The following is a 12493-nucleotide window of genomic DNA, read 5'->3' as shown; positions in this document are numbered from 1 at the left end:
AGGCTCCCTACACAGATTCAACAACAGAATCAGCTCTTCTAGTTACACAATTTCTCCATTCTTCAGATGTACTAAAGCAGAAGAGAACAGCAACAAGAACCTGACTTTGCCAGCTTAGAAGCCATTGGGGTTCCAAGATTCAAATCATAGAGGGAAGGTCAGAAGTGGGAAGAAACACTGTAACTTAACTGTTACTTAACCATACCCGGGCAACAGTGCTTGGGAGTTGCTTTATGTAGCTAATTACTTTAGAGGACAGGAGTTAGTTACATTGCCCTGTTCTACAGAATTGCAACAGAAAGCACTGAACACATGAAGGAATTCTTAGTACCAGTGATACTTATCCAAAGAAAGAGAACTCTCTTCTGAAGAGAACAGAGAACAAGAGAAGCGTGTGTCAGCTACTGACCAGCGTGAACAAGTCTGAGGTTTTTCTCAAACCACCTTTTTCATTAATTCCAGGAACAAGAGAGTTGAGGAGTGAGCAGCAGAAACCTCGAGGGACAGTTCAGTCAGCTGCACAGCAGATAGGTGCAGTCCTGCACGAAGGGGAAGACTCCTCCATGCATTCACCTCCTGTCTCAGCTGCCACATCCCTTCCTCAGTTCCTGACAAACCCAAGTGATGCTCTAATAAACACACAGAACTGCTGCCCAGATAATTTTGCAGCTTTGTCACTCTGACCACAACACTTTTCACTTTACTCCCTCTCTACTGCCCTTCTTTTTATCACATCAGACACCTGTAACCTACCCTCCCTTTCAAGCCCATCATGTTCTGCTTGTCCTCAATCTCACCAAATTCAGAGGCAGCATTTCCCTCTTCCTGTTGATCTGCATGGTTCAATCACTTTCCCTGTTATTTTAAACATGCACTTCTTCATGTGCCCCTTTAGCTTTGGAACAGGCTCCCCCCAAACATCCTCAAAGCTGTTTCAGTTTTTCCTGGGGCTTTCTTTTTCCTTGGTTCTGAAGAAAGTGAAAACTGTTGGTGGGAGGCAGGCTGAAAGGACTCACTGTTGTGACTTCCCTGGGTCTATATGCAGCCATTTTAGTACTCATGCAGCAACCTGGAACAGACATTACACTTCTATTTCTGCTTATAAAGAGCAGGAATGGTTCACAGGTCTCTTCCAACATTATTGATTCTATGATTCTATGAAAATAAAGTAGCAGCATGGATGGGATGTGCTTTCATACGAATTCCATAAAGCACCAGCCAGGAATGTGAGTCTACTGTAACTGTGGGTCATAACATCCCTGCAGCTCACACAGCTCATGTAACAGCTGAACTCCCAGTTATAGCATGGGTAAGGGGGAGTCCCCCACCCCCAGACCACCACAGCAACAGATGGGACCTTCCCCATGCAGCAGTCCCCTGCAAATGCTTCTCATCCCCTCTGTGCAGAGCAAATGCATGACGGTTGGTTTACATTATTTCAGTTTCTAAATTAGATGTTTTACTGGCAAGCTACAAGCCAACAAAAGCCACCAGTTAGTTTCCATGTTAATTACATCACTCTCTAAGTCAAGAGAAATGGTAATTACTAGAAATGGTAATTACTAATTTAATCTAGACAGCTCTGCTGGAGCAGGAAATCCATGCAGCCTGCAACACAGCTCCGAGGGAAGGCATTCTTTTCTCACTCTCCGTCGTTGTTTTTTGCTCCCCATCAAAGCCAAATGATCTCCTTTATTTTCAGTAACATCTGTCCTCATTATTGCCATCATGACAAGACACCTTTCCTGTCCTTCAGCCACAGCCTCCTCCTGAGACTTGAAAAATTCCAGTGCACCAAGCCAGACATGACACCTCTTCCTAGTCCCACTGCCTGCAGCTGGTATGTTTTCCAAACAGACTTAACAGCCAAACATCCAACATTAATAGCTGCTACTATGCAAAAAATGTGTTTCAAACCAGTGGGGACATGAATAAGATGCAGCTCCAGAGAATGAACTTTGCAATGCTCCATCCTACACAGGACCTAAAAAAGGGAAAGGAGTGGGGAATGGTTGCTCTTAGTCTCTTTTTTGCTCTCCCAAGTGTAAGAAAACAGTTTAGAGTACTACACAAATTACAGTCAGGTGAAATTCTGCACTCAATAGTATGTGACACTCATCAACGTGAACCAGAGTTGCCTAGAAACACCTGAAGGTATAGAACTGAGATCAGAGCATTTAGGTTTTTATATTAACTGAAATAAGTCACCCTCAAATCTGTATTAAAGTCACAACAGGCCAGTAAGCATCCAATTAGGACAATCAACTTTAACATTCAAAGAAACAAAGAATTCATTCTATTCTTAAATCTAGATATGCTTCCCAGATATTATTGTGCTATACAGTCTGAGATCAGATACGGTCACCAAATCCTGGAAACACCCAGGATCTAGCAAACTGAAGCATACTGCAGTTTCACTAGATGCAGCCTCTGGAATGTTTTAACTTTTATGGCTTTTCAAAACAAATGCAAGGTAAAAACAGCTGAAGGGTTTTAGTGACAGACTAGAGATCACACATCAGACTTGTGTATTAAATTTGTGAGTGAATTCAATTACTCAAGTATTCTAGATTAATACAATGACTGGAATGGATCTAGTTAGCATCTTCATTACTTTTTTTACATTCTTCATTTACATGCAAGGGAGTCCAGAGGAAGATTTACCTGCTCTGTGTTCATATGAAGATGGTTTTGTGTAGTTTTCATGCAAGGAGCCAAATGTAATTCTAAACCAACACTTTTTATAGCTTTTCCTTTGTATTTCAGCTAAGAGTGTTTGCAGGGCTGAAAAAGCAGCACCACTTCTTTACTCTGGCAACTAAGTTCATGCTTCTGAGTAGCAAGGACAATTCAAAAACTGAGAGTCTTTGCTAAAAGCATGTAAATTTCTGCTCTATACACTGAACCAGATTTACTTGGACAGAAGGAATTCCTCTCTAAAGGGCAGAGTACAGTGTGAAACATCACTATTTTGCTCCTAAGGTTCTACATGGTGTGAAGGCTTTAGGGAGCAGGCAGTCCCTGCACTGCAGCAAGCTCAGCTTCTCTCTAAGTTCTTTCTTGGTGAATTATGGTAAAACTGGAGCATCCTGGGGAAACACAGCAAAGACACTGAAGGACTATACAGGATGCTCACTGAAGCCAGGTTGCATTCAGAACTGAAGAACAGTCCCATTTTCAGCTGAGCTGTCCTAATCCAAATACTATTTGATGAGGTGGCAAGCTCAGGTTAACAGCATTATTGTATGGGATTTAATGGGATTTTTGCAAGGAGGACTCAAATTGTAGCTTAAGTGAAATAGTCTTGAGATATGGGTAATGTACCTCCTCCAAAAACATACTCCCTCCCAGCTTTCAGTATTAGAATTTGCTTTATTTATCTCCTTGCATCAAATGACAAGGGAACTTAAAATTTTTCTAGGGCAGGCTTGAGAAAGGAAAAAGAATTATATTTCAAAGGCTGCAATTATTGCAGAATCAGTATTGGAACTAATAGCACTAAAAGAATTGTTTAAAATTAAGGCAGTTTCTGCCTCAGGAACTCACAGCCAGAGAAGATGGATTAAATAGATCACTTCCATTGTACAGCACAGTTGTATGACACCCAATCAAAGTAAACAGCACATGCATTTATTTTCAATTGCTGCCTTTCAAATGGATAAAACTATGAAAAGAATAAAACCCAAATCTTGATTTAAAAATTACTCTAAAACCCTCAGGAGCTACCAATAAGGCAGGCTGAGTACAATTCCCCTTCCTGCCATTTGCACTGAGGCAGTTGTTAGAACAGCTCTGCACAACATGACAAATGCCATGGACCCGCAACAGGGGAAGCAGAGATTTTGTAACAAAAAGATTTTGTAATATCTTCTGTAACAAATATCTTGATCTTCAGCATGTGAGGGCTTGACTGGAAAAGTCTTTTGGAAGGAAAGAATTCGGGAAGGAAGTTCCCTTGCTGCCTTAGAATTGGTAGGATCTCTCTACGTACACATAAACACCTATGTCTGGACACACATATGTGCACATAAATAGACTGATTTTATACCAGTGGCAATTGTCAGGAATAAAAGAAAAGAAGCATAGAGTAAAAAAACAAAAGGAGGGGGAGTGGGCTAAAAGAGCCCATGTAGAAGCTCTGTCATCTATGCTATGATGAACAACAGCCCTGTCATAACTAATTTCCTAGCTGACAGCTCTTAAGAGGATGAAAACAGTGTTGAAGAGGTAATCTCTTGTGTCCCAGTAATTAGCATGCACAAATATTAACATGGTTGATTACAGGATGCTGGTTACTTTGTTCATGACTCCCTGGAGGGCCACCCACAGAAAGGAAGTAAGACAACTTGCAGGGATGGAAGAAGCAAAAAAGGAGAAAAAGGAGAAGTCTGATGACTGGTACTGAAGAGATGTTGCACACTTACTCATGACCTAGAGAACCGGACTGTGAGACAAGATTTTGCTCCAGTTCAACAACAATAATCAGTAGCCTCTTTTCTTCAGGCTTCAGACACACAGGAGAGTTTATCTGCTCATAACATCCTTCACTCACCTTCCAAAAACTGTATGCTTCTTGTCCAGATATGCACAAGAGCGGAATGTGATGAAGCTGGAATGAAGAAAGACGTAACAGTTAGTGAACTGACTCACTGGCATTCAATAACAGCCTTAGAGGTAACTGCTCCAACCTCCCTGGCATGGGCAGGGACACCTCTTAGCTAGACTTGGGTGCTCAAGACCTCATCCAACATGGCCTTGAACACCTCCGGGGAAGGGAATCCACAACCTCTTTGGGCAACCCATTCCAGAGTCTCACCACCCTTTTACTGAAGAACTTAAGTTCCAGTCTAACCCTGCTCTCCCTCAGCTTCAAACTATTCCTCCTTCTCCTGTCACTAGACACCCTTATGAAAAGTCTCTCTCCAGCCTTCCTGTAGGATCCCTTCAGGTATTGGAGGGCAGCTCTAAGATCCCCTGAGAGTCTTCTCTTCTCCAAGCTTAAAACCACAAAGTGTATGCAAAAGCTCTGAGAGAGGACAAGCTCCCTCTCTGGCTCCTTTCTGGGAGGCCTGCTGGCCAAACATCCTTTAACACCTCTGTTTCATCTTGGATTTAGGAAGCTTTGACTTCTCATTAGCACACCTTACTAACAAGCCCTAAACTGTACTTCAAGAATGGTGCCTTGCACAAAGTCCAAAATTAATTTGAGCATCTGCCTCTTTCATTCACTTGGCCTGTTGGTGATCCATTTCTGCTCTGGACACAGCAAATTTGTGCATGGTAGAAGAACACTTCGAAAGGAATGAAAAGCTCTGAAACCTGGATTCTTAATTAATTGGACTTTTAATTGGGGGTTGTATTGTTTAAGCATGGGAACTAAAGCACCAAATCCAAAGCAATCCTTACTACTACAACTTTTCTCTAAAGCTTCTTTGGAAAACTTGGACTATGAGCCTATGAGACACAGGTTTCCACACTGTGGTCTGCAGACCACAATGGCCCATTTTGGCTGGACATGGAGTGCTGGCTCTCCTCCCTGTCTCCATCTGCTACACTACATTGGAGACAGCTAAAAATATATAAGCATTCCAGAAGCACTTTTCCATATAAGCAGCTGCCTCAGGAAGTTACATGATTGCAGGGAGGAGGGGCTGCAATCTGCCAGATAATCCATAGCTTGCTCTAGGAAAGCTTCAAGATGCTGTGTGCAGAATGTAAGCTCCCACAAAGGTCAGACAGTACAACTTAGCCTTGTGCATGGGTCTTTGCACCACTTTATTGCCAGACAGCCAATACTTAAGATCATCAAGTGGTCAGTTGTGTGGCATGGGAATATAAAAAATATGAGCCAAAGTGCACATACAGAGAAAGTTCCTCATCCACCCCCATAAAATTAAGGGGAATGGACTTAACATAACTCAGGATGATACTGGAGGAGAAGTCTTAAACATTACTCCAGCAACTCCTTACCCAAGGCACCCAGCTCACTCTGCACTGCAGTGCCTGTCATGTATGGGGACAACTATTCACCCAGTTCCTAAGGTGACAACAGTTGCCAGAAGTGTCTAAACACTGCCTGGGGAGCTTTGTAAGTAGGGGCAGCTGGAGTCTCTCCAAGACTTCACATAGAAAGAAATTTAATATTTCATTTGCAAACTTTAAGGAAACACAGGACCACATTCACAGCAGCAGACGCTGTGACTCAGTATGGCACATGGCTCATGAGCTCTCTCTCTAACTTCTGGTTCTAGAATATTAAAAAAAAAAGCCTCTACTCTCTCCTAATTTAGCACCTGAGTGCTGGCACTGACAGTCACATCCAGAACAGGCTCTACAGCAACTCCATCCTACAAACTGCCCCACATGCCTTAGTCTTAAGTATATGAGGAAGCCCATCACAGTATCACAGTATCACCAAGGTTGGAAGAGACCTCAAAGATCATCGAGTCCAACCTGTCACCACAGACCTCATGACTAAACCATGGCACCAAGTGCCACGTCCAATCTCCCCTTGAACACCTCCAGGGATGGTGACTCCACCACCTCCCTGGGCAGCACATTCCAATGACAAATGACTCGCTCGGTGAAGAACTTTCTCCTCACCTCGAGCCTAAACTTTCCCTGGCACAGCTTGAGACTGTATCCTCTTGTTCTGGTGCTGGTTGCCAGAGAGAAGAGTCCAACCCCTTCCTGGCTACAACCACCTTTCAGGTAGCTGTAGAGAGCAATGAGGTCACCCCTGAACCTCTTCTTCTCCAGGCTAAACAATCCCAGCTCCCTCAGCCTCTCCTCACAGGGCTGTGCTCAAGGCCTCTCCCCAGCCTTGTTGCCCTTCTCTGGACACGTTCAAGTGTCTTTATGTCCTTCTTAAACTGAGGGGCCCAGAACTGGACACAGTACTCAAGGTGCGGCCTAACCAATGCAGAGTACAGGAGCACAATGACTTCCCTGCTCCTGCTGGCCACACTATTCCTAATACAGGCCAGGAGGCCGTTGGCCTTCTTGGCCACCTAGGCACACTGCTGGCTCATGTTTAGCAGCTGTCAATCAGCACCCCCAGGTCCCTCTCTGTTTGGGAGCTCTCCAGCCACTCTGACCCCAGCCTGTAGCTCTGCATGGGGCTGCTGTGGCCGAAGTGCATTAAAGTGTACTAAAGGCCCTGACACAAGCATTTGTGTTTGATTAAAGCTAACCCCATTCCTGCATAGTTTACAAGCCATAATAATGCTTAGCACCACAAAGACCAACACCAAGAAACCCCTCTCTGCCTCCCTCCCCAGGTCCAACAGGCAGTACTGTACACAAACACACCTTCTCTTTCCTGGGACTCCCAATTAATTAGCCACTTTTTCTACTGTTAGAGAGCAACCAGTAAGCAGTTGGCTCAAAGTGATATAGAACATGTTCAAAAGGTTGCAGGCAAACTCCTGTATGAACGTTACACATAAAGAAGGTTATTACAGCTTCAATCTTTGCATTTCATTTGTTGTTCTTCCTGTTTCTGCATCCCCCCACCCCCCATTTTAATGCTCATTCTGCTTTTGTACATTGATAAAAGAGTCACTCTCAATCCCAGAGTCTGCACTCTGCTACCTCTGGATTCTACACACTGCAACAATGCAGAGCTGTTCTCATTTATTTATAAATTAGGAGAGTAAAAAGAAGCAACATTTCCACAGAGTACACGTTCCCCTTCATTAAGCCCTTTCAAGAAGTTCAGTATGGGGGTAATTTTAAACTGAGTGCAGAGGTATAATGATACAGCAGGGATGCTGGATGGAAAAAGAAAGAACAAAAACTTCAAATCACAACATCAGGAGAGAGAAATTAACGATATAATAAACCTACAGGTCTTCTTGCAGTGCTCCCCTTTGCTCCTGGCTTGGGCAACAGCAGCTGCAGCTATATTAATTTCAATATGCAGCACTCAACAGAATATTTCACTTGACTGAACTTTAAAGAGTAGCTGGTAAAATGCCATTTGTTTTCTTAACAGAGTAAGACATAACATCGAGAGGGAAACAATAAAACACAAAAACCAAGTGACTACTTACAACTGGGATTTGTTTGTGTTGGGTCCTGAATTTGCCATACTGAGAACACCACGTCCTGTGTGGGACAAATTGGGCTTGAACTCATCTTTGAAAGGTTTTCCCCAGTAAGATTCTCCTCCTTAAACAGAAAAGATGGTAGAAGAAATGATTGTTTCCATCAGTTTCCCCATCACATTTTATAACATGCACTGACATGAAATTCAAGGTTTCTGGCACTTCTGAACACTACATGTCTAATATATTCTTACATCATCCCATTACTAGGTTAGTATCAGAGAATCAATAAGGTAGGAAAAGACCTCAAAGATCATCAAGTCCAACCTGTCACCCAAGACCTCATGACTACTAAACCATGGCACCAAGTGCCACATCCAATCCCCTCTTGAACACCTCCAGGGATAATAATAATAATAAACCAGGTTGTAAGAGACCTTCAAGATTATTGTGTCCAACCCCTCAACCAATCCAACCCACCTAAACAACTAACCCATGGCACCAAGCACCCCAGCAAGTCTCCTCCTGAACACCTCCAATGATGGTGACTCCACCACCTCCCTGGGCAGCACATTCCAACAGTTAACAGCTCTGAGTATCTGAGCATGCCCTTGAAATCAGATGTTTGCAGCTGGCAACACAATTCTCTTCCCCCCCACTGCTAACTGTTTATCAACAGCATTATCTATTTTGTGCTAAAGAACTGGCAAGGATTTAATTTTTTACCGTTGGTCCACCATAATTTTCCTTTTGTGTTGGTTTTTTTTTGAGACATTAAATCTTTCAAAGTGTCTTCCTGACAACACAGAGAGCAAAGAATTTCTAGTTTAATTGCACTCTGGCTATAGCATTGCTCCCAGAAATCACGTATCAGGGAGATAAAATCTGTTCAGAGAATCCACGGAGATCAGGAGCTCTGAGCTCAACTGCTTCATTCCTGCTGAACAATGAAGAAGGATGATATAGACTGCTCCAAAATAAAAGGCAAGAATTAAGATATTTGGCCTACATACTCAGATGATGCAAACCCTTAAATGCAATGAAGCCAGAAGGATGATACAACTTTGCACCCAGCCCTCCAAAGCCTTTATTTCTTTAATGTGTCTGTGGATAGAAAGAGGGTCTGGGAGACCCAGAAAGAGGGTCTGGGAGACCTCTCCTCCTGGCTGTCGTTTTTATATTATTTATGACAGAGCTGACATTTTCATTTGCACTTTCCTCTAGGATCATTCTTAACAAGGAAAAAAAAGGGAGGCTGAGATGAGTCACAGTTTTCGAGTCAAATTTGTAATCTTGTTTGACAAACCATGAAAAAATATTTCACCCTAGGACAGTATTAAAAATAAAACAAACACAACTACCCAAACAGGCAGCAAGAGTGGGACAGCTGAGGAACCGGCTCAAGAAGCCTCCAGAGTAACTGTGCTGGTTGTGAAGCAGGAGGTCAGCAAAACACCTGCAGGACTCAGATCTGTATTACATGTGCATGATACGACTACACAGGGAAGTGGCAAATAAAACTGAGGATGAACCAGGATCCTGCTGAAAACCTTATGCAGCAAATCACAAGAGTGAATCAAGTGAGAAAAGTTTCAGGTGATAGCATGAAAACAAAGCATCACACGTGGACAGATGCAAGTGCAAGTGGAATTAAGCAGGAAATTTTGGAAGAAACTAACCATTTCAAGCCCCAATTAATCACGCTCCAAAGACCTATTAATAGAGTTGAGTGTTGCCTGCTCTGCAATTTGACAAGAGGCAGCAAAAGGGGACAAGCCCTGTAGGGATTTTCTGCAATCAGAAGCAGGGGAGAAGTGATTACTTCAGCAATCTCTGGCTATTGAATAGTTTGAGATCAGCTAAATTACATCAGCTTGATCCCATATGCCAGTCTCTTTCAGCAGTGGGTGAAAGGGATATTGTAGAGCTGTGGCCAGGGATACTGCATTAAAGATGGACCCAAACTCCACATATTCTAGCCAAATCTAAAGTGTTCAACCTATTAGAAAATGTTTTACCAGAAGCCAGTAATTTTCTTTGCTAATGAATATCCTCATGTGTGCCAAGAGAGGTTGCTTGTGCAACACCTGCTACCTGTTTTGTCCACAAAAACAATGTTCTTGTAAATTAGTAAATAAACAAGGTGCACTAGATATAGCAAGGCTCTACATCAACAGGTGCTGCCCAAACCCAGCAACACATCTGCAAAGCCTGCAGACCCACTGCCCATCAACAGCACTATGATCTGTGCACTACTTCTCTTCCCCTGCCTGCCTTTCACAGTTTTCAGCTTGCCACTTCCACCTGGCCTGGAGGAGTAACACCAGGACTGCACCACCACGTGCTCTGGTGCCAGTGCTTCAAGCCCTGTGTTTTCTGCTCTTGGTCATGGCCAAGTAACAGTCTTCCCTTGGATTTTCCCAAGAGAAATATGTAATTTACTTCAAAGGACTCCTCATTATTTGTAATGCAGTTGCTATGAATCCTAACCTAGAAGAGCAAATGATATGCAAAGAACACAGCTCACTGAGATGGTGCACAGCAGCAAGTGGCCAAACCCTTGAGTCTGTTACACCCGTCATCTGCTCCCAGCTGATGCTGGGATTAGAGTGTTGTCAAACTGCTGAAAGAGTGGAATCAAGCCTGAAGCCTTCACTGGGTGAGGAAAATAATTCAAAAGGAAAGAGAAAAATTGTGAATGACAGACTGTCCCTGACACAACAAGCAACCAGACCCAAGAGCTTGGAGACAGGAGCAATGAGCCATGATCTTTAGGTTTCTAGCTATTTATTTGTGTATGATTTCATTTCAGACCACACACTGTGGGTCAGAATTTATCTTTCATGTAAGCAGGCTAACTTTGGTTCATTCCAGTACTCTGGAAAGAAGTGCTAATATTTCAGTAGATAGCTACAGCACGAGATCCATCCCTGCCTCCTCTCTGCCTGCCATACAGCTGTTTCCAAGGCTAATTCTGTCTGCCCAGGAGCTGCAGCAAGAACAGAGAATCGTCTGGGCAGCATTCATCTAAAAGGCCATAGCTGGAGTGTCTGTGGATGCCTGGCAGCATGAGCTGCCAAGGGGCAGTGGAGACACTGCAAAGGCAGCAAGACAGCAGTACAGGAATAGTCTGGGGGTTCTTGTTCTGTTTTGAAACAAACAAACAACAAACAAATGTTTAAATTAAAAATACTTTAAAACCCCCAAACAAATCAAAACAAACAAATAAGAAAGGGAAAAAACCAACAACCAACTAACCAAACACAGCAACAACAACACAAACAAACAAACAAACAAACAAACAAACAAACCCAACACCAAATATATTCTTAAATTAAAAATAGCCCAAATGTGCTGTTTATTAAACTCCTGCTAACCTCTGGAATTGTTCCAGTCTTCAAGTATCTGCTTGAAGCAGGACCAGACAGAGCAAGCCAGAAGATGGTGAGTTAAATATATACATTTTTTTGATTAGTGTAACTCAGAATCACCTTCTCCCTGAAGATTAAATACAGATCCCTCCTTAATCTACAGCTGTGACAGCACAAGGCTCAGCCAGAGGGATCTGGAACACGAATTTTAGATTCTTACATCATGCTCTCTACAGTAGAGCTCAATGTAAACTTGGAAAAGCAACTCAGAGGCTCCAAACCTCCAACTGCTAATCAGGAGGCATTCAGAAGTACTTAGCAGATTGTACTGTTGATTCTCAGCAGGGCTGGGAGATGTGGCTGTGCCATCTTTCTCATTTTCTGAAAGCAGAATGTATGCAGACACACAGACAGGAGGTGAGACCGTGGCACCCTCTCATGTTACACTTCCAGTATATACCATGAAGAGAGGTGGCTCCTCCTTATGCTCCCCAAATCCTCCTTTGAAAGCACAAATATCATCACTCATTATATATGGAGTCAGGATGATGCAAAAATCTCCCCCTGAAGTTGACTCAGCAGCCCACAAGCAAAGCCCAAAGAAAACAAGAATTGGCTCTGGGTGTTAGATTCACAGCTGGCAGCACTGCCTGTCACTTCACCTTCCTCTCAGGTTACTCCTTGATAAGATTATCTCCTGTCACAGTGGGGCTGTGTGCCTACTGGACTTGCAAATGTTTCTGAGATCCTATTACAAAAAGTGCTGGGAAAAAAATTCTGTGCTTAAAATCAGAGGGGCAGAGACAGCAGCAGACAAGGCCCCGCGCGGGTGCTGCCACTGGCTGGGTCGGTGCAGCGCCCACAACGCTGCACATGGGGGTCTCTTGTTTGCACAAAGCTACAAATGCACCTGGGATCAGCCATGGAAACACACTGGCCTTCCAACAGCAAAGCCTTCAGGAGCCAGAGGAAAAATAATCTCATGCCTAGCCAGCTACCCAAGACTCAACTCTGAGGACAGCTGGGAGCCACTTCTCCACATTTTTAATAAAAGAGAAACATTCTCTTAAATTA

At 43.3% G+C, this 12493-nt stretch overlaps 1 protein-coding gene across 1 annotated transcript in view; it reads right to left on the bottom strand.

Annotated features, from left to right (window-relative positions):
• The window catches only part of PPIL2 (peptidylprolyl isomerase like 2), an 87227-nt gene that overhangs the window by 9745 nt on the left and 64989 nt on the right, over window positions 1-12493 (bottom strand). The window contains exons 15-16 of the mRNA XM_054173063.1: window positions 8055-8172; window positions 4553-4609 (exon numbers count right to left, since the gene is read on the bottom strand). Of these exons, the coding sequence (XP_054029038.1) occupies window positions 4553-4609; window positions 8055-8172 (175 nt within the window). The remainder of the gene's footprint in view (window positions 1-4552; window positions 4610-8054; window positions 8173-12493) is intronic.

The sequence above is a fragment of the Dryobates pubescens genome, chromosome 25 (assembly GCF_014839835.1).
Source record: "Dryobates pubescens isolate bDryPub1 chromosome 25, bDryPub1.pri, whole genome shotgun sequence".
Lineage (NCBI taxonomy): Eukaryota > Metazoa > Chordata > Aves > Piciformes > Picidae > Dryobates > Dryobates pubescens.
The sequence above is the reverse complement of the archived record's forward strand: the minus strand, read 5'-3'. Positions and strand labels throughout refer to the sequence as shown.